Source organism: Amblyomma maculatum, chromosome 5 (genome assembly GCF_055883805.1).
Source record: "Amblyomma maculatum isolate TAMU_Amacu chromosome 5, ASM5588380v1, whole genome shotgun sequence".
NCBI classification, from domain to species: Eukaryota; Metazoa; Arthropoda; class Arachnida; order Ixodida; family Ixodidae; genus Amblyomma; species Amblyomma maculatum.
The window spans coordinates 140,132,158-140,158,781 of NC_139348.1; the positions used below are offsets into that span (position 1 = coordinate 140,132,158).

A 26,624-nucleotide genomic window follows, 5' to 3' on the forward strand; every position below is an offset into this window, starting at 1 on the left:
CCCTGTTGACGCAGTCCCGAAGCGTGACGGCATATCGAGCAATGCTGAAGGGACAAACAGACTTTCCACGATATCTATCCCACAAGAATTATTTGTTTTATGGAGTTCTAGTTTTTAGACCTAGTATTTGTGATATCTTTATGCGCACACAGTCTGTTAAATGTTTCACAACCAGCATAACTAGATTATTTCCTGCTCGGCTTCACCCTTCACACCAGTCACGAAATTCCTCGATTGGACGATGTTTTAAATCTGATTCAAGAACTGGCTCAAAACTCGTGGTGTGCCAGTGTTCAAGGATTCGGCAGCTGCTCCAAAACGAGGATGATTATTATGATTATGGTTATTGGGTGATACGAAGGTAAATTAAGCATTAACCGATGCACAGGGTTCGCTAGCTGAATTACGTCCCAGTGTAAGAAAAACAGTTAAAAGAAAGCTGCAAGGGGTCATCGATTACTGAGCGCGCGTAGCTCGTCATCAAAAGATTGAGTAACTTTATGCAAAACCAGGATCCCTACAGTGATGTTATCACAGTCACAGAAGGTGCAACTGTCTCCACGACAGAGTCGGCCAAACCTACACTCCGATACCAGTACGCGCGCTGGCACGGCGTATGAAGACAACGTCATCCGATAACGTAGTGACGGAGGTGGGAAATCTCTCCCCCAACGCTCACTCAATCGCCTCTTTTGCTCACGCCAGCAGTTTTGTTTTACTCCGCCATTCTTTTGCACCGGCGCGCCGCCTAGTCTCGGTGCATTCTGCCCTTCTCTCAGCATGCCCACTCCCTCCTCAACAGCCGGGCATCCATCACAGCTTCCTCCATGCAGCTATCCCGTTGCCCCGCCATTCACCTATAACCGACAGCCATCCGCCAAGCGCCGTCGTCTGCAACTCTTAAGAGCAGTCGTCTGCTTGACGCTGTCTGTCTGCATCCAAGGAAAGAAAAGCTATCCGGAAGTCATCTTTATAGTGTGACTTGTTTTCTACGTGATTTACGACCTGCCATCATCGGGAGAGTCTTCGTTTCCCGGCGTCCGCGACCACTCCCACATTACGTCTACACGCAAGGTGAGAAACGTGTTTCAAATTCCCTGCGAGCTGATATGCACATCCTGCCTCTAGGCTCCTCATATATCCTACCAGTCTGCCCGCGTTGTGAGGTTTCGAGCAGTGATAGGGCATTACGATCATAACGATACGGAAATATTAGTAAAATCCGGGTCTTATGCCATTCAATCGAAACTCAATTTTTCGAGGCCCTTCTTGTGCATTTCCAGATTGAGCAGGTCAGTTACCATTCCGAACATATAGAAAAAGGGCCAACTGCTTTCTAGATGACAAGATTCGTCGAAATTGGAAGTTAATTATTTATTTTTATCAATGTCAATGCTTTATCGCAGGAAAAAAATGGTTTCCGAGTTTCTAGGGAAAGGAAACAGTGCAGTAATCGTCTCATTTCTCTGTGGAAACCTCAACCACACTCTGAGCGAGCGTAAGCCGTGAGTGAAATAAATAAATGAGAAAGAGGAGGACGCAGTAGTGGGCTCAGGATAAAGTTTTACTACCTGAGGATCTTTACCCTGTCATCGCACAATACACATGCGTCTTGCATTTTACATCCATCGAAATGTGGTTTAGAAGCATGAAATAACTCGTTCTCTCCATGGTAGAGTACTGATAATGTGACAGCAACGGTTGCTGTACGCTTTTCTTTTTATCACAGAGCTAAGTTTCCTCTCACTAACACCATAAAGTCTTACCATCTCTTCTGCAGGCACTTTTAACAAATCAAAATCGCGCAGTGGAAAATGAGACTGCAAAAAAAATCATGTCAAGCATTTTGCTCTCCCGGAATGAGCTTGTGATCAGCTTAAGTGCTCATTTGTTACAGACATTCTATCGTGAAGAGTGTGCTGAATTAATTATAACTTCCCTTTCGGCGTATCTTATCCGCGCTATCTTATGCGCCAGCTCGCATACATTGGTATGTCATCACTTGACTAAAGCAATTGATGTGCACTCATTTGATTTGGTTTTAGGGGCGTTGGTTCATAAACGCTCGCTTGATTTCATGTTGACTCACAAGCGCTGAAGGCAAACTGAAGTCAGCCTCTATTGTTGTAGCTGGTTACCTCGTTCTGACTACAAAGACGCTAATTTCATCGAAAGCAGAGCTTTTATACAAGCTGGAAATGCGCAAACAAATGAACGTAGGTGTTGGCATCCACAATCAACTTCCTAAGTGAACTACATACGCCGAAGCAGACCTGCATTATTTGGGGGGAAGGGGAGGCGGTTCCAGTGCACTTTAAACGGGCATCACAGAGTCACTTTCGGTGTACCCGTAGGTCACGTAGCTAGGAATCGCAATCGACGTAATAGAAGAGGGGGGGGGGGGGGGGGGGTGATTATTGTTAGATCTAAGAAATAAATGCTTAATTTACTACCAGATAAATCAGCGTGCCAACAAAAAGGCAAGAAAATCTCAATTTAATAACTTCAAGTGATTTCAGTTGTCCTCAGCGTTAGTTTACGTCCTCTGTGTCTGCGTGGCGTTCATAACTGGACGCCGAATCGATTGCAACGATGGCGATTGACAGGCTTTCGTCGACGTTCGAGGCCACGCTGATACATATAATGACAAGTACTCTAACACAATACGCGTCGTGACGGCAGAACAGAAGCTCTCGCGTCCCTTTCCGTGGCACTGCAGTCTCGCGTCGTCACAAGAGGACTGATCTGTCTTTATTGTAGGGTCTAGATGCTTTCCAGGAACAGACTATTTCGTCAAGAATGAAAAGAGAGAGAGAGAGAGACATGATAGTATAGAAAGGCAAGAAATAGAAAGGGTGGGTAACTAGGTAATGCCCAGCAGGTTACCCTACACGCGGGGAGGGGAGCAAAGGGAGAAAAGGAAAGGAAAGGGCGCCAAGGAAAGGAGTCTGTCACTAGGTGATGCGCAGTAAGCTACCCTACCCGTGGGGAGCGGAACAAAGGGAAAAAAAGGAAGGAAAGGGCGCGAAAGAAAGGAGTCTGTCACTTGGTGATGCGCAGTAGGCTACCCTACACGCGGGGAGGGGAACAAAGGGAGATAAAGGAAAGAAAGGGCGCCAAGAAAAGGAGTCTATCACATGTCCATATATCTATAGTAAAAGGGAGCAGAGAGCGTGATAATGAAATTGAGTCTGAAATACTACAGGAGCTGTATTATATAAGCATCCATTATCCATTTTCGATTTCAACCTATTTAATCATCTGGCAGTGGTCAATTATAATTGATGACGCAGCTGCCTTTTGAAGTGTCTGTGAGAAGCAGTCGGATGATTGGTTCATTGGCGAACGGATATCGCAGCCAATGCTGAACTAGTACTTGCGGCGAGTGCCGTTCTATCATCACTGTGATCACCCGCTACAGTATGATTTCCGTGCCTGGTCGCTTGATGCCTTCACGTGATACTTCCGTTCCACTCACATCGCTCCAAATGAAATGGAAAATAGATGTTCATTTCTAATGAACACATAAAGAATACAGCCGATAACGCCCTAGAATATCTTGTCAGAATGATAACTTTTTCCCTCATGAAATATACGTGAGGAGAGACAGAAAATCCATCAGTACTTGCAGTCTTTCATGAGGCCAACTCGAGACCAGTCCTTGAGGAAACAGCCCCCGTGTAGAAAGAAAAATTGCACGGGTAACGTTAGGAAATAGAATGAGTGGCTTGAGTTAGGGAACAAACTTGCTATAAAATTATTCTAGCAGACAGCAAGTGGAAGACATGAATCTGCACGTCACATGTAATGTAAAAGAGGATAACCGACAGTCAGTGGGCATAAGAAGTGAGCTCTGGGGGGACAGAAACATTGCCGGGGTCAGCATAGTCAGGGCATAAGAAGTGAGCTATTTAGAGACTGAAACATTGCCGGGGCCAGCATAGTCAGGGCATAACAAGTGAGGTCTGGACAGACGGAAGCAATGCCGTGGCCAGCATAGTCAGGGCATAAGAAGTGAGCTTTGGAGAGACGGAAACATTGCCGGGGCCAGCATAGTCAGGGCATAAGATGTGAGCTCTGGAGAGACGAAACATTTCCGGGACCAGATAGTCAGGGCATAAAAAGTGAGGTCTGGAGAGACGGAAACATTGCCGTGGCCAGCATAGTCAGGGCATAAGAAGTGAGCTCTGGAGAGACGGAAACATTTCCGGGGCAAGCACGTCAGGGCATAAGAAGTGAGCTCTGGAGAGACGGAAACATTGCCGGGGCCAACATAGTCAGAGAGGGAAATAAAATTACGAAATATGCTGGATCGAGATGGCCGTGAGTGACAAAGGATGAGGCATTAAGGAGATAAAAAGAACACACCTTTTCCTTACGTTGGCTACAAACGTCCGTGTTCGGGCTAGTAGTCAACTGAAGAACAACGCGAACAAGAACGGGACAAGGCATAGAGTTTTTGTCTTATTTGCTCTCGTTGTTAGCGCTATGGAAACTCACGTACTTTGGTCCATTCCTGGCTGATGATGCGATGACAATGACGCGCAAGTATCTGTTTGGAAGTGTCTGCAAAGAAAACCTTGCGAATAGTGTCTACCGTCGAGATGTCCGCTTCAGCTCCTAAGTTTTTGAAAGGTCTCACTGGGAATTATATGCAATGTAGGCAAATGAACGCTTTGCGCCACTTGATGAAAGCGAATAACTAGGAGAATAACATTAGCATTGCGAGCATTTAGCAAGTACTCACACATTATGACTAGCAACTTACCAGCATCGTTCAAGATGAAAGTATATAACAGTTGCATCTTATGCATCTTACCTGTACTCACCTATGGGGCTGAAATGTGGAGGCTAACGAAACGGGTTCTACTTAAGTTGAAGACAACGCACAAAGCTATGGAACGGAAAATGGTACGCGTAACGTTAAGAGACAGGAAGCGCGCAGTCTGGCTTAGCAAGTAACCCAAGTTAATGACATACTAGTGGTAATCAATAAGAAGAAATTGGCATGGGCAGGGCATGTAGTGCGAAAGGAGGATAACCGATGGTCGCTTAAGGTAACAAACTGGATTCCAAGGGAAGGAAAGCGTAGCAGGGGACGACAGAAAGTTAGGTGGGCGGATGATGTTAAGAAGTTCGCAGGGGTCAATTGTGGATGCAGCTAGCACGGTAAACCGAGTTAATGGGAGTGACATGGGCGAAGCATTCGCCCTGCGGTGGTTATAGTGTGGTTGTTCATGATGAATATTATCTAGGCTGACCCCGGGAGAAGTCCCCAAGTTCCCATTAGCACCGCCATGTAGAATCAATAACGCGCCCTCTCGATGCCGTACAAATCGCTAATACCTTCGGCACAAAACTGTAGAACTTCGAGAGCATTTCCCTTATTTCGCCACTGTCCCCCCCCCTTTCCCTTTTACTATGCAGATCGTGACAACTGCCTTTCGTTTTTTCCTTTTATCTGTTTGTTGATGAGAGCGACATGCGGTGCGGATTTCTGCTTTTGCTCCTGTTTGAAAACAGTTTGACCTTCACTAAGTGTTAATCACCTTTGCGTACAAAGACGGTATTTTGCCGCACCTACACATCTGGCTGAGAGCCGAGTGAAACTAAACCTGTTCGCTTCATATAGAACTGATAAGGGTGAACTGCCCGCATGCCATATAGCCTACCCTGATGACGCACTTGAATACGGCCACCCGGTGCTGACAATATATCATCTGAAGTGCCGGACAGGTGCCAGCTTCAGTGCCTATACGGAACTCCACGTCCATAAAGTAGACGGCAGAATTAATAAAATATGCAGCGATCAGCATCGCATAGACATGGGCATGGCCAAACAGTTACAAAAGAAGACTAAACTAAGCTTCTTCCAAAACATCTTTGTTAAAGAAAAATTATCAGTTTATAGGAATGTAGCCTTGATTCAAACCGCACCACCTATTGAACACTACCACACGTACCGAAGTTCATGCCAAATCTACATGCGCCGTAGGGAGCAACCCGTAGCGTTAGACCATCTGCCCTCTGACTACAAGTTTCAAAGGGTTACCCCATTCATGAAAGCAATCCAACATTTTTCACTTATCCCTTCGGACAAACATTTGACAGCCTAAGCTTACAGAGGCATTTCAGGGTGTTCAATAGGTTGTTGATAAAAGGCTAAGAAAGGAAGAAAAAGTTCATTAAGGAAGTCTATTAATATTTTCTAAATAACAAACAGGTGCAGCCCTATCATCTACAATGACAAAGAGGGTATGCGGGGTTTACGGGGTATGCATCTGTAGGCAAGCAGCCAATATATTTGTACTGCGTGTCAATTTGTACAGCATTATGGGGTGCAGCAGTTATGGTGCCATTACAAAGAGTTGACTGCATAAGGTGTGTGGAAGAAAGCTTATATCGGTGACGTTACACTAGCCTTAAATGCTCATAGATATATATATAAGGAGTATATAAACACACCATCCGATGGTGTCACGACTAGGCGAAAGCATGGCGAGGCAAGCGCTGCAATACAGTATCTTTCGAGCACACCGTAAAGTTTTATTGCCGAATGTGCGTTGTTTCAGTTTCACCTCAAATCGCAGCGACAACCTCGGTCCAATTGCCAAGTGGCGATTCCTACACGGTCACGGCAAATATTGCGGCACATTCCATTGAAGTGCCGCTTGTTGTGCCACGAAGTTCGATTGGAAAGGGAAAGGCACCTCATTAACTTACCGAAAAACGTGAAAGCTCGTCCCACACGTGGTTATGTAATCTCTCGCGTATACAATACTCTTCTTTTCCACTCCTTACTGCCCACTTCAAGATAGAAGCGACTTCTTTGTTTGCAAAATCTCTACGTCAGCGCTTCCTGACATAACACTCCAAGAGTGGAACAGAGTGACCGAACCGCTACCTATGTTGCGATCTATAGATAGGATGCCATACAAAAGTCGATAGATAGATGAAATGTGCCCGAACAGTATCGGTTTGCAACAATGTGCAGCATTACTCCCGAACAGACATGGCAGTAATTGAATTACAGTAATGAAATTACTGTAATTCAATTATTTTTCTCTGTAATTTGTAATGTAATGAATTACTTTTCAGTTTGGTAATTCAGTAATGTAGTGAATTACTTTTTGCCAGTAATTTCGCAGCAAAGTAATTAATTCCTCTCGGAATTACTTTTACTAAAGTGCGCCATCACTCCTTCAATAAACAACAAAGTAGAGTGCGCGAAAGCAGGAACGACGTGCTGCAATACGAAGCCAGCGTAACGGATTGGCAAAAGGAGACAGAATTGAGCTGAACTAGAATACTCTGGAGAACAAGTTGTTTCGTTTAATAGCTTTACTTAGTTTTTGCATTTATGGAAACTAGAAAGTAATTTCAAAGTAATTGAATTACTCAGTAGAAGTAATTGTAATGTAATTTTATTACTTTTGGGGGAGCAGTAATGAGTAATGTAATTTAATTACTTTTCTGCGATTTTCAGCAAAGTAATTAGTAATGAAATTTATTCCTTTTCAAAAGTAATTTTGCCATGTATGCTCCCGAAGCATGAACGCCCGTCAGCGTAATAAATTGCTATTGCGGCACAGATAAGTGTTCCATTACAAATAAAACGCACCTCGAGAGTTGCGATATTATCTTCATTGTTGCCATGGGAAGCGATTTCATGCTGAGCCTTTTCTTTACGGTCACCGCTGCAATATTCGCTCATTGTGCTACCCTGATTGCACGCCAAGCAGCCAGAACGCATCTAGGATGGTAGTCGCGTTTTCAAGCGCAAATACGCCTCCAGTATAAATTGCGTAACCACGAGGGATTTTGCGGATACGCTGAATAAATTATCCTTCTCGGCCCCATCGTGAAGGCTCAGTGCTCAGGCCGCTCGACTGAGGAACACAAAGACGCGGGTTTGATCTCGGTCGCGGTGTCCGCTTTGCGGTGTAGACTGAAAGCGCATGCTAAAGAAGGAACGCCAGTTAGTCGATACTTCCGGAGCCCTCCACTACATCCCTCCGATATCCTGAGCGACTTCGGGACGTTAAACCCCATAAGAACTAAACCAAAAGGGAGCTATCATTTTGCAATGAAATGTTCTTACGTTCTAAGGATCCGTTCAATGCCAGATCATACTTGTTACCAAACAGTCGCATAGCGCCCATCTCGAACACTGGTTACCAACAAACCTCAAGAAATAATACCACTCCTTCTCTATCCAATTCAAATATTTAGATTCAAATTCAAATATTTAGTCGTAATGAACACCTTGCAACCCCCCCCCCCCCCGAAAACCTGACCCATTCCCGCATTGGTATCGCCCGCCATTTCATTGTATGTGACCTCACAGTATAATGGAATTTCCCCCAACAAACTGACATAAACACCTACTTCAAATATGTTGGTAATACACGAAAAATAGACGGAATATACAACATTCTTACCGGTAGTGAAGTGGTACGAGGAATTGGCAAAAAGACAGTAGGGCTACATATCTCATTGTGCTTATCTTTTTTACAGCTTAGTGGTATGCTGTCTCTGTAGGTATAGAAAAAATAACAAATGAGCCATTCAAGAACAGCATTATTTCTACCTGATTCTCCGAGCATACTCACCTCACTTCATCCCAAAAGTGCAGTCAAACCATTATTCGGTGACATAACACACAACGTAAGCAGAAGCACGGCACGTTGACAAAACGCAAAAATTTTTCTTGATTCCGAGCCATGTCGGAATATAAGGAAACGGAAAAGCTGACGTATGTGCTGCGCAAGCCTGGTTCACAAGATAAGATAAGATAAAGACGTTAGCACACTCAGACATTCTGAATGAAATGCAGAAGTAAATAATTTACACCTAATAAAGCCCATCTTGGCAGTATGGAAGTCGTGCGCACAGCAGGAACGATTCATTGACGTCATTTTATGTCGTCTTCGCATTCAACACACGCACACATCACACAGTTTTATTCGTGCAAAAGAAAAGACACCAACGTGTGAGCTGTATGGAGAAGTGCTCACTTTGAATCACATATTATGTTCATGCGCACAGCTATACAGATTGACAAAAAAAATCATTTCTACTCTTTAATTCTGAATGCCTAATATATCACCCTTGTTTACTAGTATGAAACGATTCCCTTCTGAACTTGTATTTTTACATTTAAGGAAGGCAAGCTTTTTAACAAGCTTTCAGGTTTTAAAAATGACACAGAAATTTCTTGCAATGCCAATCATTTCTGCCTTATGATTTTTTTTTTCGTCAGAAAGCTTTTGTACTTAATGCAAGGACTGTATTGGTCGAGTGTAAACATACAGAAGCTTCATAGGGTGTTGGCCGTCTTCGTTTGGGATTCAGAATGGGAACGTTGCAGCAGGACGAACCTGTTCCGACGGGTTAAATGTGGAGGTCTGGGTTTGATTTGGTTTGGTTTGTGGGGTTTAACGTCCCAAAGCAACTCGGGCTATGAGAGACGCCGTAGTGGAGGACTCCGGAAATTTCGACCACCTGGGGTTCTTTAACGTGCACTGACATCGCACAGCACACGGACGCCTTGCTTCTCGCCTCCACCGAAAAGCTGCCTCCGAGGCCGGGATTCGATCCCGCGTCCTTGGGAACAGTAGTCGAGCGCCGTAACCACTCGAGTCGAGCGCCACCCCGGTGGGGTGTAGGTCTGGGGCTTGGGCACCTTTTTTTTTTTACCGCCATGTGGTCAACCAAATCTTGCTTTGTTTTTTTCTCGAAGTATTCGATCCATTTTTGCTCATCGTTTGCCAAGAGGCTGCGGCACCTGTTGCCGGAGTTTGTCGTCCCCGTCGAAGAAGTAGCGTGTAGGATTTTTTATTATTACAGGGAGGTTGTCGCAAGTGTTAGATTTCTTTGAGCGCGTTTCTGTATGGAATATTCGGCCGGTGTAAAGCGGATAAAGCTTTACCGCTATCTCTGCATGGGATAGCGTTTTCCCAGAACCGTTGTACAGGACCTTACACGCATACAGTGGATGCCAACGTAGAGATGTCTTCAAAAGAGTTAAGACAATACACGTGCCATAAGGAGCTAAGACTTTATTTTCTTTAAATTACTTACCGGAACGTTATCAGCAAAGAAGCTATTGGATGAGAGACTTTGTTCTACCGTGGGGAACGCACTGTGAAATCTGCAAGAAACCGAAAACAATAGGTCATGCTTTTTTTTTACATTGCTGACGAGGGAGTTATTTTCGGGATTTATTGCAACGGGTAATAAAGAAGGATTTTCCACTAGACTCGCACGGCATCCGGTATTTAAGCATAGGTAATGAGGATGAGGTTCTGGGCCTTCACTCCATACGGCGGTCTAGAAAGGCAGGCTATCACTGGGACAAGTATACAAGACCTGCGCAAATTTATTTTCAAGGGAGTATGCATTGGTTTGTCGCCATACAAAAAGCGGCTGCGGAACCTCTCGAATGGTTTTTAAAGGTAGAGTCTTTGTTGTTGTTTTGTTATCACTAAAGGAGCTTTAATGTCCCGAAGCCAGGCTAACACGGGCTGGTTGTAATGAACCTGTATGTACAGTATTTGTCACAATTGTAGAACCCGGGGATTCTGCTTCTGGGCCACTTCATGCGGCTTGTAAAGCGTTTCCACTGTTCCGAATCTCTTGGTGGTAGGAAGATATTTGCCCTGCCCTCTTCAACGGGAAGGACCTCCACGAATGCTAAATCAGCGCCACTACACGACTCAGAAGCAAACCCCAATACTTTTGACAAAGGCTGTACGTAACCATGTGCTGTTTATATTGCGATTGGGGTTTCTGTTTGTTAAATATTGTGTAACAAATCAGAAAATAAAGAAAAAACGCAACGATAGCGATATCTACAGCGTTTCGTACTATTTTCCCATGAAAAATTCCCAGTTCGATCTCCATCGCTCTTATTATTTTGTGTGTGCAAATTCGGTATATGGGCCACGACATTCATTATTTAGTCTGGCCATATCAAGTAGTGTTTCATGTAATATTATTATCTGGAATTTAACCTGGTTAGAGCAATGATACCGTAAGAAAGCACTGTTTGAATTACCCGCGCCAGAACACGTGGACTGTGATGTCACGATCTGGCGGGCCAATGATGAGCCGGGCATAACGGCTGTCGACAAGGCTCTTGTTCGGATCTGGTGTCCTATGCATGCTTTCGCAATGAAATTAAAGTGCTCGTGTTTGATCATCTCGGTCCGTAATGCGCTATACACATATGTACACATCATCGTACAGTTCTGCGTTACAAATGAAGGTTATAAAGAAAAGTATAGGGTCACTGACCAAGTCAAAGTTTAATAAAAACGAAATGACGTTTCGGAAGCGCTACGGCTTCCTTGTTCACAAGATTGTTCACAGGATTGTGAACAAGGAAGCCGTAGGGCTTCCGAAACGTCATTTCGTTTTTATTAAACTTTGACTTGGTCAGTGACCCTATACTTTTCTTTATGTCACCACCTGACCAGACGATGTTTCGTCGAACTCTTGATTAAATGAAGGTTAGTGGCATGCTGATCGCTTAGTATTGTGCGGCGGCAGAGTATAGTTTAGCATTCCAGCTTGTCTACAATCTCAACTCTATTGGCGGGGTGTACAGGAGAGGGGTGCATCCATAGGTGGTGCCCGCACTCACACCCGCACAACACACGCGCGCGCGCGCGCGAGCAAGCACACGCACATACACACACACACACATTGGATGACAAGCGAACACAAGGATGAGATTTCATTCCATTCGGTCAGAACGTGTTCAGAAGACCACATAACGCCGCAATTCCAGCGTCAATATAGATTATGAGCACGCATGAAGCAGCTGCAACTTAGTGCAGGCATGAGGAGTTATACTTACTGATCACGTCATTTTCGTCATAACCTTCAGTCTTTTCAACACGATGTCCGCTTCTTAATTTCTTCATATATAACGTATAGTTAGAAAAATATGCTATTGTCTGTTTGTTTTTTCTAAGAGTCTTCCAAAAATTTGAACCCGCTCTCACATTCTTTCGACACCCCAGTTCTTCTAAGTACATGTATAATTCACCACTGCCGAAAGAAAAGCTGCTGCATGAAAAAACACGGCGTCGTCCAGTGAAGCAATGTACTCACTGTTCCCCGCCAGTATTTCTTGACAAGGCGATGGCAGGCATAGTCTAGAAATCATTCATTATTTGTGCTAGTGATCATGGCATGCCGAAATCTAGGACATTAGTTCAGCTTTGTGAAACGTCCAAACATGCTCTGTAAAAGTGTTTTTAAAGACTCCCCTGGAAGCTAGACGAAATGTCAATCAGTGAAATACATACAAAGATTCGAAAAGCTTATCAGCTGCGGCAAAACGCCTCCGAAAGGTTCCCGTTATCAGAAAGCCGATTAAACCTCATTAGAAAGCGGTTGTTCAGCACCCCAGTTCTTCAGATCTTTGCGCTCCTTTATCTGTGGCGCTTCCTTCGAGTTCTTCCGAGTTTAGTCAGGCGACAATCGTGCCATTCCGACTATATAGTCTGATTGGAGCTTCGTAAAAGAAGCCCTCTAGAACATGCCAGGTGTGACGTCCATCGTCGTGTGATTTTCGCGAGTCCACTCAATGCGATGTTCACCACAATGCGATTATTTGCACCAGCCTCCCTGATAGAATGCCTGCTATCTCTCCATTCCAATGCCGACACTCTGGTGTAAAAAAGGAAAGCAGCAGAAACTGCGCTGAAAGCAGCAAAAAAGGAGCACGTTCACTCGATTAGGAAAGGCCGATCGGCGATTAAAAATAAGTTCTTTGCCGTGCAGCACTGTGACACTCTGTTACCATACACCCCTGCAACGGGGTGTAATGCGATATCGGGCATATAGTACGTATACCTAAAGACTTAAAAAAAAAAAAAAAAAACAGCGCGAAACGCGCGAACGAAAGAAGAGAATAACACACCACGAGCGCTGGGTATGTTATACGTATACCTGTTTGCGCAGCTGTTTTTGTTTTCGTCCCTGGCAGTGCAATGGCCACCTATCTTTAGTGAGGGTTGGCAGTTACCCCTGAGTTGCCAGTAAAGCTTAAAAAGACACGTTTTTTCGATAGGATCAGCATTATGTACCCGTATTAGGCAAGGTGTTCAGCCTTTCCCCTTCATTGCTCGGAGAGTTTGAACTGAAGCCTATTTAGAGGTCCTGCGGACGGCAACTGCCTCCACAGCTTATATGTAAATACGCTAGAATTCACAAGAGAGACAAATTGCGCGAATTTACTCCGTAACCGACTTGCACTCGCGCAGCATGAAATATTCAGAAAATGTGAGCACGACGGCAACTTTAGGGCTCGCACAGGAGACCTACATGCTTTAAAACTTTTTATACTTCAAAACAAAATCACTGTAGCTCTATTTACCAAGCAGGTGCCATTATCTGAACAAGTTACTTAAAAATTTGTTAGTATTATTATTATGGTTATTATTATTTCATTTTTTATTTTTTTATTTCTGCTGCAGCACGAAGAACACATGGTTGTTCCTGTGCACATTAAATAAAGATTGATTGATTGATTGATTGATTGATTGATTGATTGATTGATTGATTGATTGATTGATTGATTTATTGATTGATTGTTAAGCCCGATGAACAGTCAATCCCGTCGATCTATAGCATCGGCCGAGAGAGCTGAAATGGGAAATACGTGTGCTTGAAATTCCGTTCTGTACAAGTCTACGATTGTAACAAGTGCACAAAGACAATGGAAATGACCTCCCAGTCGAAAAAAACTACAGAACCGTGTCAAAAATACGACTAAATATTCTGTAGTTATGTCGTAAACGTCAGATGTTCCTGTAGTTCTGTAGTAATTTTCTGTAGTTCTGTAGTTTTTCTGTTGTATGTTTCTGTTGTCTGTAGTTCTGTAGTACTTTTCTGTTGTAACTACAGAAATTTCTGATGTTACTACAGAATGTTCTGTTGTCACAAGTTTTCCGTCAAAAACCGCACAGAAATTCTGTTGTACCATCAGAAAATTTTCTGTACTTTTTTCCGACTGGGAAGCTTCAGGAGCAGCAGCAAACTCTTTGAACAATGGATCGCGTTCACTACGGCATTACGACATCAGCAAATCAAAACAGGTCGACGATTGGCCAATTCTGAAAGTGCACTACTAGACCAAACGGTAGAGTTATGTGTTGTGGCGGTATCACACAACCAAGGTATAATCAGGTATCTCTGTTTAGCTTGCAACGGTAACGAGCAAATATGTACTCATTCCTGAGCCCTGCCAAGGTAGCTGCATTGTTCCCCTTGTTTTGCATCCGATAGCAGAGAAGTGTACTTCGAATGGAAGTGAACGAACAAGGTCAGTCGTTCTTGCTGCCAAAAAACGATAAGAAAGCAGATATGTGCGTCTATTTTTGGCCTACTTTTTAAAACGATGTTTATTGCCTCAGAGCATAAAAGGAATGTGTAACGATATGTAAAATAAGGTATTATTTAATAATTAAAAGACGGCTTTATGTCTGCGATCGTTAGTCGTGCTCCAAAACATGTAAAAATGGCGCCCAGTAATTGAAGCCCAACTACTGTGCCGGAGTACCCGGGTTCGATCCCGACCTTGGCGGATGCGTTTCGATGGAGGTATAGTGCCTAGAATATTCTAGGCACTATAGATGGAGGCGAAACAAAGAGGAGTCCGTGTGCTGTGCGATGTCAGCGCACGTTAAAGATCCCCAGTTGGTCGAAATTACTCCGGAGCCCTCCACTACGGCTCCTCTTCTCTCTTTCCATTTTCGCTCCCACATTCCTCCCTTCCCTTACGGCGCGGTTGAGGTGTCCACAGAGCAAGTGTGACAGATACTGCGCCTTTCCCTTCCTGTGAACCAATTTATATTAATATAATAAATAGTTAAATTGGTTCACAGGAAGGGAAAGGCGCAGTAACTGTCACACTTGCTCTGTGGACACCCGAACCGCGCCGTAAGGGAAGGGAGGAGGGTGGGAATGAAAGTGGAAAGAGAGAAAGAGGAGCCTTAGTGGAGGGCTACGGAGTAATTTCGACCACCTGGGGATCTTTAACGTGCGCTGACATCACACAGCACACGACGCCTCTTCGTTTCGCCTTCCATCGAAACGCAGCCGCCGCGGTCGGGTTCGAACCCGGGAACTCCGGCACAGTAGTCGGGCGTCTTACCACTGCACCACCCCGGCGGGGCTTATATTAATATAAGTTCTGATTCATGATGTGCACCTTTTCTACTAAAGGATAAAAGTTAAATGAAATAGAGATCAAGGTATCCTGTTGTTCAGAAAGAAGTGTTAGGCGTAGTTATTTAAGCTGCAACTGGTGCTCTGCAAAGCACTGAGCAATGGATTAAAACAAAAGTTGATCTCAAGTACTCAAGTCGGCATCAATACATACGCACCTATTCTATAGGCGACATGCCGACAATATAAAAATGTATTTAACTCAAATGCAGTGACAGTGTTCGTTGCCTGGCTTCAAGATCACTGAAGCAGGTCCATTGAAAATTAATGCATTGGTGTGATAAACCTACCTGCGACACGGCTTGGTGAAATGTATACGTAAGTGTAACGCAGCTTGTGCTATTATTGCGCGTTTCTGTATTTCTTGTTTCCTGTTTCTGTGACACATTTTTGTGCATGCTTTTGCAAACGGCTCCTAATCAGTGTTTAAGCCACCTGTTGGTGTTCTGTATCTTTTTGTGACCTGGGGTGCAAGCACTGGAGGCATAAAAATGAAGAAATCTATAACTTATACAAGTTTGTGGGGGCTATATAAGGTCCCGAAGCAACTCATGGCTATGAAGGACGCCGTAGTGAAGGGCTCTGTTCATGTCGACCACCTGGGTATATTTAACGTGCAGTGCACTGACATCGCACAATGCACGGACACCTGTACCCTTTGTCTGTACAGACACCTGTGTGTTTGTGTGTGTGTGTGTGTGTGTGTGTGTATGTGTGTGTGTGTGTGTGTGTGTGTGTGTGCGCGTGTGTGTGTGTGCGTGCGTGCGTGCGTGTGTGTGTGTGCGCGTGTGTGTGCGTGCGTGCGTGCGTGTGTGTGCGTGCGTGCGTGCGTGCGTGTGTGTGTGTGTGTGTGTGTGTGTGTGTGTGTGTGTGTGTGTGTGTGTGTGTGTGTGTGTGTGTGTGTGTGTGTGTGTGTGTGTGTGTGTGTGTGTGTGTGTGTGTGTGTGTGTGTGTGTGTGTGTGTGTGTGTGTGTGTGTGTGTGTGTGTGTGTGTGTGTGTGTGTGTGCGTGCGTGCGTGCGTGCGTGCGTGCGTGCGTGCGTGCGTGTGAGTTGTATTTTTTTTTTAACTTTTGCTCTTAACCTAAGTTCTTACAGTAATCATTTTAGAGCGAAAGACAAAGGCAAAATAAGTTTTTTTTTTCCTTTTTTTTTCCCCAAGGTGCCATTTCCGGCTCGTCAAAAATCACTTTACTTCAAGCTAGCTTGATAAAACAACGTAGCCAGCCATTTTTCGAGATATACAACTTTTGCATAGGCACTTTTTCTCTCCGATAATTAAAGATATATAATTACTGTTCACTGATTAATTGCCATTGGTGAACGAAAAAAAGATTACTGCAGTTTAGCATAGGTTACTCTGAACAGCTCTTAGTCGGTTTAACTGGCTTAAGGCTCACCGTATCTTTTTTGTTATTGTTGTTGCTGTTCTTGTTAACTTTGGCTACATTTAGCTGGGACGCTCGGTATATAAGTTGTGTGTATACTATTTAGCGTCCTCTACACTACCCCTGCCCTAATTATGAATGTGGAACACGTACTCGTCAAGTGTGCTGAAACATTGTTGTTCTTACTCTTCGTATGTGCGCGTCGAACACGATAATAGATATTTGATTTGATTTTATATCGCTTTTCGATACTTTCCGCCAGCTACAATGTGCTCCAGCCACCCACTCAATGGTACCTGCAAGTTGCTGGAAAATAGTGAGAGTTGCTGCAATATAAAAGAGGCAATACTTTAGCGACCTAAACGTGGGATGAGATGTGATTTGCCTTGAATATCAACCAGGGTTACCACGGCGTGAAGTCCAGGTTGCAAGGTTGGCAATACAGAAAAGCCGCCGTAATTTTTCTGCCACAAAATTCGCGGGCTAAATAAGCTCACCGGCGCATTAGACCGCATCCATAAAGGTCGTGCGCTCTCAGAAGAAAAAAAAAAGCATGTTGAACAATTTATTGTAAGACTGTTCCCGTAAAGCGAGCCATATCTTTAGAAAAAGAGACGGGGAAGGAGACTTGAGAAGTTATGAGAACGTGGTGCTCTCAGACCTCATGTCACTGTCGCACAATGCATCCACTTTAGCCACGACTTCTGGCAAGCAGCCCCTTTGTTACACATTAACGTGCCTGCACATGTCGACAGGCCATCATCATATCGACCATTTCCTCCGCAAGTTTGAGCAGAGACAACGTCAGTTCTGGCAACTCGAATCTCAAAGTCTCGCTGTACAACCCTACTGAAAAACTTTTATGAGGCAATACCCTCACATTTTCTCACAGAATCTCACTCAATTCACATAAGAAATCACATACAAGTTGCATATAATTGCATAAGGTCTCATAGTTTCTTGCACATTATCATACATTATGTACGATATTTTATGATAATGATGTGCATCGTATGAAGGTCTATGCGATTAGATGAGATTGTATGAGGTTATTGCCCCCTAGAAATTTAGGTTTTTCATTAAGGAAAGCTGACACGTATTCTCAATATCGACCACGTTCTACGTATACCTTGCTATTTGTCGTGGAGACCTGTATGTATCTCACCCTATAACCAGGAGCAATGCTATTAAACATATAATAATAATACTGTTTATTTCATGTAGTTTATGCAAATGGAGGCTTATGGAAGGCTTGACTGGAAGCCCCTGGCTGCAGCTAACACATTTGGTGTACACTGTGACAAAGACAGACACAACAGAAGCTTGAAAGAACCAAAACTGGATTTTTTTTTATAACTCCTTACATTACGTTTTACAGCAAGCCGGTCTGTATAATCCTTGGAATAAACAATAAGCCTAAGGCGTCGTGCCAAGATCGGTCGGGATGACGAGGGCGCCATATCTGGATAAAGCGAACGAGTTCATGTTTATCGAAAGATAGGATCGCCCCGCTTTGCGAGAAGTGCACCTACGTGCTGCTTATCCGTGAGCACACGTACACAATATAAGATGACTGGTGCCAAGAAAACGACGAACGAAGGCTTCTCGAGAACTACGGCCCAGATAGCACTGTTGTCCTTTATGGTACATGTGGGTCCACATGTACTTGCACTATAGCATTGCAAGATTGGTTTGAGAGCTTCACAGTATGTCACAAGCTCGTGAGGCAAGAAAGAAGAACTACGAGGTCATGATATACGTTGTCTTTTCGTTGATTTTACACCCCGAAGACAGTTCCAAGAAATTAAAGAAGCCCGGAAAACGTCACCAGAGCAGGCATAACGTACTTCTGCCTGCTCTACAAGAGAGAGAGAGAGAAGAGAAATTACGCAGAGGGTGAGAAGACAAAGGTGAAGGCGCATCAATTAAAGTGCGCTACAAACAGACATGGTATGAATTAGGCAAGAGAGCCGCCCATATAAATACCATCGAACACGGTTTGCAGAGTTCATGAGCTTGCTTCCTGACGGTAACGCTCTGTTATTTTCCTGTTCTCCACAGGCCACAGACAAAGAAGCAAATATCATAACTTCTGGTTTGTAACAATTATTACAACTCTTCATTAAAACAAAGTTGGATCGTTATAATTTTAAAATTACTTTTGAAGAGTAAGGGTGCAGCAAGGTAACGAAGAAGTCAGCATAAGCTCTACGTTTGCCACGTGTTTTCCTTGTTTGCAAGGTGTGTTGTGCAGTCGCGTAACGAGACGTCTTTCAGCGTACTTTAGATAACACATCAGGTTACCTTTGACAACAAGCCAGTCTGCATAACTCCTGGAATACACAATAAGCCCACCGCGTCGTGCCAAGACTTGAAGTGATAGGGATGACGAGTGCTCCATATCGGAAGAAAGTGGACGGGTTCTTGCTTATCGAAAGATAGGACTGCCTGGCTTCCCGAGAAGTGTAACTTCAAGCTGGCTATCCGGGAGCACACCTACGAATACAGAAGCATATTCGTGTCAAAAGAATGACGGACAAATGCTTCTTAAGAACTAAGCCAAGATAGCACTTTTCTCCTTTCTGGAGCATGCATATGAGTTCACTCGTACTTGCATTAGCACCGCAAGCTTGGTTTATGAGCTTCACAGTGTGTTGCAAGCAGGGACAAGCCTTGGAAGGCCGCATAAGAGATTGCTCGCCTCGAAATCACGCCGTGCCACTCAAAACGTGTTTTGAAATTTAAAATGTTGTATGAGATTGCTCCATAACCTCAGGATCTTACTAGTCAACTATCTCCCGAAAATTTAATCTAATCTAGATTGCTCTGGAACTACCTTGGCAGAATTAGAAAAACCTGTATGCAGTTTAGGGTAGTGCTAATCTTATAACTATAGTGAGATGAATATAATCGTCGCGACCAGACTCGAAGCTTTACGAAACGAAGAAACAGCTTCGAATACTCTGACAGGCACAAATTGTAGCGCATAAATTGAGCTCCTGAATATTTTTTCACTCCGTGTGAATTAATGTCTTGGAGAAATCACTTCATATATTCATAGTCCACTGATTTTTCAATTTCGGGTGAAAGAGCTTCCCTTACATTTTCCTTCCTGAACTCCTCTATTTTGCATAGTCTGCTTGCTAAGTATTTTCATCTAGTAGTCGATTAGATTTGCAAAATTGGGAAATTTCCTCTGCGAACTCTTGCAATTCACGTCAGACTGTTGACATCGTTTATCTCTTTCTTGAGAGACCTCGGGTGCTACCAAGGCACATATGTTTATTGCCGCTATTAATCTTAATTTCTAGAATGACCCACAACTTAAGATAGCGATAAGCTAGCGCGTTTTGTCCACTCAAAGATAACACCTCAACCTTAAGGCAGGAATGCCAAGCAAGACTACCCTAACTCGTTTCTTACAACAACCACAAGTGACGTCAAGCGCAAGCTATGAGTGGAAGTCGAAATAGTTTGTAGAGGTTCTATGTAGCATTATTCGTGAGTATGCGCTAAATCAACGCCACGCTGCAGGCGCTATGTTAGACTCCACCTTTTGTGTTCCTCTTTCTTGTGCACTGAAGTCATCGTTATATAGGCTCTTCGCTTTCCGACTCCGCTGATAGACAGTCGCCATGGACGGGACCAAAGTGAATAACAGACGGAAAACGAACTACACGGCCAATAAGCCTCTAATGAAAACATCACTGTTAAGAATGATCGACCATATACAGTGTGTTAACTGCACGAGTCCGCGTCCAGTTCATATTTTCAGAGCTGAAACACATGCACTTCGGGAAACAAAGCGATACACAGCGTTAAATGCCGCAATTGTTGTGTGCGATGTTAGTGCACGTTGAAGAACGCCAAGTGTTCGAAATTTTCGGAGTTTTCCCTAGGGGCATCTCTCATAGCCTGAGTCGCTTTGGGATGCTAACCCCATGAATCGAACCAAACCATTTGTGGCAGGAAAATTAGACCGACTGAAGGGACTCGGCTCTCAACTGCATGACTTAACCATACTAAAAAAAATGGGACTGAGAGAAAAAGTAGGAGAGTGAAGGTTTCAGTTGATGATGTCATAGTGCACTGAGTTTCCCACGAGGCGTACAAGACATGAAATGCATCAGCGGCGGCGATAATATAAACAAACGCACCCAGCAGTACTCGACAGGAATATCAGCGAAGTCACTACGCCCCTTGCAGGCCGTGTCATCGGGACGTCCCAGATAAGAAAAAAAAAAAAAAAAAGGCTGATTTCAGAAGCCACTTCCTAGAACAATATGGGGCGAGTGAAATGAATAGTAAGCACGGCTATGTGTATATATGGGGATAAAATAAACGTCACAAAAGATCGATAACGCTCCCGATAGCAAAATAACACGTCGCCAAAAGTGCGAAAATTCCGCGACCTTCAGCCCTGTTATGAAAATAGTGTCAAAGGGCCTCTTAAACGGTACTTGGGGTAATAGCCTAATGCAAGAAATTCATAGGGGCGCGGTCTGTGTGAGTATTCGAGTCAAATTTAAAAGCTTTGCGTGTAGCCTATACATACATACATACATACATACATACATACATACATACATACATACATACATACATACATACATACATACATACATACATACATACATACATACATACATACATACATACATACATACATACATACATACATACATACATACATACATACATACATACATACATACATACATACATACATACATACATACATACATACATACATACATACATACATACATACATACATACATACATACATACACTGTATACAAATAGATTGAAAAAGTTCTACTGGCTACCGCTCGCAACCGATTAGGGTGGCAGCTCCCCGCGCGTTCCGTCCCCGATGACGTCATAGGAAATTGCTGGGTGCGCCACTCAGTGGACGCTCGCAACTGATGTGGGACAACGTTGCGAAGCGGTTTCTTCATTTCTTGCGTGCCGGTGTGCACGCTGAGTTCAGAGGGAAGAGCAGGAGTATCATATTCGATCACCCGGCGTGTTCGGTGCTAACGAAGTTAGCTTAAAAATTTTAAAAGAGGAAGCTTTTACTACTCACCTCCGTAGGACTTCTTCGCCGTGTGCGCGTGTTGACCTTAAACCTCGTGGCACCTATTGAATATAGGTGCCTACTGAAAATAAAGACGAAACACCGTCTTCGCGCATGGGCTCGGGAAGATGCTTCCATAAGTGACATAGGCCCGACGGCGTTCTTTGATTCCGCCACAGAAGCTATGACGTCACTCAGCCACCACCGCCGAAACCGAGGTAACGGCGCGCTCGCCTCTGCCTAGTCACCGTGACAACCATGACTTCACTCAACCGCAGCTACGCTGGAGCCGTGGCTCTCGCTTTGTCGAGCGAAACGTGCCGCCGCTTTCGCTTTGGTTACTTAGGTTAGCAAGGTAAACATTTCTCTGATATTTTTTTGCGTTTCAGAGAGTACTGATTGGATATATGTTGTTTGTACGTGTTCTCTAGTTTTAGTAAATAGCTTTTCACGGATCTTTTAATGACGGTGATAGGCATACATACCCAATGAACTGTTGAAGAACTTACAAGTCAGCTTCCCTGTATGGCAGAAATTCCTGCACAAAGGCGACATAGATTTACTTAGGCCAATTGTTGGGATCAGCGCTGGCACATCCCCTGGAGTGCAGGGTAATTGCCGCACCCCTCTCGCATTCGTCCCAGCATTCCGCGCTAGCACATTAAGGAACTCAACAGGTTAGGGGGATAGGGTAATAGCGTGGTGACAATGCGCACGCGCGGTGTGCAGTGATGAATAGGCGAGGGATGCGGTAATCACTCTGAGCATGCGCATTTGCGCCTCGTTATTACCTCATCCCCTAACCGGCTGGGTCGCCCTATTGCAAATGGGTAAAACAGAAGGTAAAAATTGGATAAATTCGATGGAAAAGAAACAGAGTGTGGAATTGCGCCGAAAGTGGAAAATGCAGATCAGAAATGAAGCCTTCTTTGATAACTCAAGAGGCAGTGCCCTACTTTTTGAAGTTAGATCAGGGTGCCTTAGAACACGCAGCTACAAAAATAAATTTAACAATGAAGATGACGCATGTGCTGTATGTGGTAACTCCAGTGAAACAATTGACCATATTATACTCGAATGTAATGGTATCCATCCGGAAGTTGATGCAGGCGCAATCACTGTTCCTGAAGCTCTGGGGTTTAGAGATACCAGTGGCCGGGTGAATAAACCGGCGGTGGAAACTAGCAAGAAAAGACTGGAAGATTGGTGGCTTAAAAGCAGAGAAGTGGCATAATGTTAGTAATGTAGAAACAAAAATTTAATAAATAGAAAGATGGTTCAGTTAACCAATCTAAATCAATAATTAAGATATAGGGAGAAAAATGAGCATGATAGCTACTGCTACCACCCCGTTTCAAAGTGGACGCTCCTATATTCCATCCATCCCGTACTCTTGTCACTCCCAAGGTGGGAGTGCTATTCCTGCGTCAAAAATACCCAAAAACCTGTCCTCGCACAATGGCCTGTGCGATGGGCGCTGCATCGGAAGCTGGGTGGACTGTAGTAGATGCATGCACTGCACCTAATTATTGTCCCTGAGTCAGGTTCTGCCGCCACTGTGCATGAATTTCTGCCTCACAGTGAAGCTGGCTTGTAGGTGTAAAGTGAGCTTGTAGCTGTAAAATGTACAATGGGCCTTGCACCTTAACTTGAATAGAGCTTTGCCGATTGCACGCAATCTCGCATATGGCTGCGTCGTAGTCACACAGTGACGTCTTGCTACCATCGCCACCATAAACCTCGAGAGACCGTTAACTCTGGTTCCTAATGCATATATCATTCCTCCCCGAGATACTTAGCTTTAACCAATCCCATGTAAGTTGCTTTCCCACTGTTGCAACGACCACAAAAATGCGCTAATATTATGCAAAACGTAAGTTTTTGTGGTCGCGGTTACAATGGGAACGCGATAGGGTCCCGTCGACTGCCAGTGCACGGACTCGGTACAAAAAGAAAGTGTAGAATCGCGGGTTTTCAACTTCACGTCGTAGTGACAATAGAAGGGCGTAGTGGCATCGAACTGATAGCATTCCACTTGCTTGCCATAATCTGGGAGCGCAGAACTGCAATACGAGCTTTTTCTTCTTCCGTTTGTGGAAAGTGCTTTGATATGGTCAATCTGCAAACAGAAAGTACGTTTCGAAAACACGCGCCAACTGCGTGGTATAGTTAGTGACCAGCATAAAATGTGAAAAATATGGGCGTAAAGAGGTCAGCGTTTGAGGCACAGATATGCACAGTAGGAAAATTAGGGTTGTCGTGGATTTCATTGAGTAATGCTTTACAAATTTGCTAGTTCGAATATTAACAGGCTACATCCCTTGGTGCAGCAAATTTCAGTGGCAGCTGTCAAAAGTATTGATGATGATGAGTATGATATACGTGCTATCTCACCATTGACGAGAATGGGAATAGTCATTCATGATCCAAAGCCAGCCACGAACGAAAGCATGCAAAGACAAACGGTTTGGATTTGTATGGAAAGTGAAATGAACACAAGACGTCATTACGAGTCGACTGTAGTCAACGCATATTAGACCTTGCTTCTGCAGCAAGAAAGGATTATGTCAATCGTGTTTCGTCTCAGTTTCTATTGCGGATCAGGGTCTTCGCCGTGTTTCGAGGAACTTCGTAGGTAAACTTTTTGGAACCTTGATGATGTCTATTTTAGTGCGAAGGCACTTCTAGCCTACCACGATTGATTTCGCCAATATCCGGATTCGGTCCAATTCGTTACCCTAAGCGACCATACACCATAAGCACAGCCTTACAATTTATTGCTCGGGGGATGTTCGTGTGTTGCGACGCATGCATTCGTGTCTACCCCTTGTATACTCCAGGCGGTGACCATTCCCCAGATGCGACTCTACAACTTAATAAACCCGTGGTTTTAAAAGCACGGTCTCGCTGAGTTCCTTTGTACTCGCTGATATATTTACCGACGGGCTCTCGCCACGAGTCGTTCCTATAGCTTGAAGAAGCACAACGGACATACGAGAGACCAAATCTTTGCCGACACAAAGGGCAGTGATAATTTTATGAAACGTAATTAAAACTGCTACAAATGCCCAAAAGTAAATCATATTGTGCTTGTAATCACTGCTATGTCTCCTTATACGTCTCTACTAAAACCTAAACAACGCCAGTACATCACCTTCAGTCCCAGCGGCGAACGTTACGAGTGCCGGATTTGCGGTAATAGGCCAGGAAATGCGACCTCCCGCGCGGTTATGATTGAGTGGCGAGGACGTGCCTCCTGGTTCGACTTCGATCCGCGCTCACAGCTATTTGATGACCTTTCTGGCGCATCCCAGAGTCGTGACGTATAGGGTGTTGGGATGCGCCGGCCTTAAAGTGCTCTCGAAGTTACTGCTTATAGCAACGAGTTCAGATTCACTATGCATTGCACACACATTTTGCCGTTCTTGTCTTCTGCAGGGCAGGAGGCCGCGACATGGTCAAGTTTCGGTTACCGTCAGCAGTGGCCCGCAACTCGTGGAGGACCTTCAACGCAGGTCTCTTCCTCATCGTGATCGGCATGGTACCGCTCCTGCTGAGCGTGACGTCCCGGACGCGGATGGACAATGTCTTCTTGGCCGGTCTCAGCCTGGTCAGCCTCGGCGGAACGCTGTTCCTGATGTCCTCTTTTATTGCCATATGCGACCACGTGCAGAACGTCTCGCAGGTGCCCAGAGTCAGCGACGAACCGGTGTGGACCATCGAGGCACCCCCAAGCTACGATGAGGCAGTCGCCATGCAGCGACCTCCGGCTAGCACAGTACGCAGTTCATCACCCATCATGACGTCAACAGACAGTGTTGTCGTCACTTTGTCTGATTTGCCCGACCCAACAATCGCATCTGCAAAAGAGAAACATCTGATTCTGACAGGGCCAGAGATGAAATCCTCTGCGTGTTGAGGATATATCTTGTTGAGGAAGTGTCGCCGGATGATTGCTTTCATTCGGGGGATGTCTGAGTGTTCACTGCTAGACTGCCGAGTATCACTGCCATATGACGGTGTACTCAGCTACACGTCATCGTTAGTAGGCGTCGCTACGCAGTCCTCCAGAAGGGCTCATCCACAAGCCTCAAGTCTGCGCAGCAGATGGTACACATGATAGGGCAGTCCCGCGTCTTGTCCTGGCTGACTGCAGTCTTCAGTGCGCCTACATCAACAAGCCCTGATTTTTCGATGCATTCCTTCCGTGCGCGTGTTCCAGAAGACAAAGTCTGGTGTCCTTACATCACGTCTAAGAACACCATGACAGAAGTGGACTCGCATGAAGCTGGAAAAAGCCTTGAATGGAAATAGATCTGAAGGTGCCAGTTCCGAGTTTTCGGGCCGGCAGCGTACATGCCCAATGGCGAAAATGAACACTTAGCACGGTACGAAACTGTGTGCTAATGTTGACTCAGTGATGGTGCGTGTCCTATGGTAAAAACAATTGATGAACAAGCTGAGCACTAAGGGGCTAAATAAAGTATTTATTTTTCGCAGAACACCCAAACCACTGGTCAAGTCATTCTTTGTGCGTAGCTTTTTTAAAGAAACCCTAACTTCTTGGTGTAAGAAGATGCGTGAAAGTGACATCACTTCCTCCTAAGGCGAAAACAGAAACGTTTATGGAGATTTACCAGACAAGCGAAACTGAAACGCGCGCCATACGGTTTATCCTAAGATTTAAAAACTGGCTTCTTGAAATAAAATGGCGGTATCTTCGCCATGATAGTACTGATGATGATGGACGCGATAAAAAGTCGAGACATCTCGCTCGAAAAAAATGTCAGAATTGAGCCCAAAGTACATCAAATCGTTTCATCTTGAGCCGAGAGACGCCGTAATGAAGGGCTCTGGGAATTTTGAACGTGCCCGAGTTTATTTAAAGGCCCACTGTCCACCCTCCGGTCGAAAA

At 44.5% G+C, this 26,624-nt stretch overlaps 1 protein-coding gene across 1 annotated transcript; it reads left to right on the plus strand.

The window, feature by feature from the left end:
* The first annotated feature begins 893 nt into the window (after positions 1–893).
* Positions 894–26,210, plus strand: LOC146189745 (uncharacterized). Its single transcript, XM_084603321.1, has 2 exons — positions 894–1,074; positions 25,148–26,210. Exon 2 carries the CDS (start codon positions 25,164–25,166, stop codon positions 25,626–25,628), a length of 465 nt encoding a protein of 154 aa, XP_084459447.1. The 5' UTR covers positions 894–1,074; positions 25,148–25,163; the 3' UTR covers positions 25,629–26,210.
* Positions 26,211–26,624: the final 414 nt, after the last annotated feature.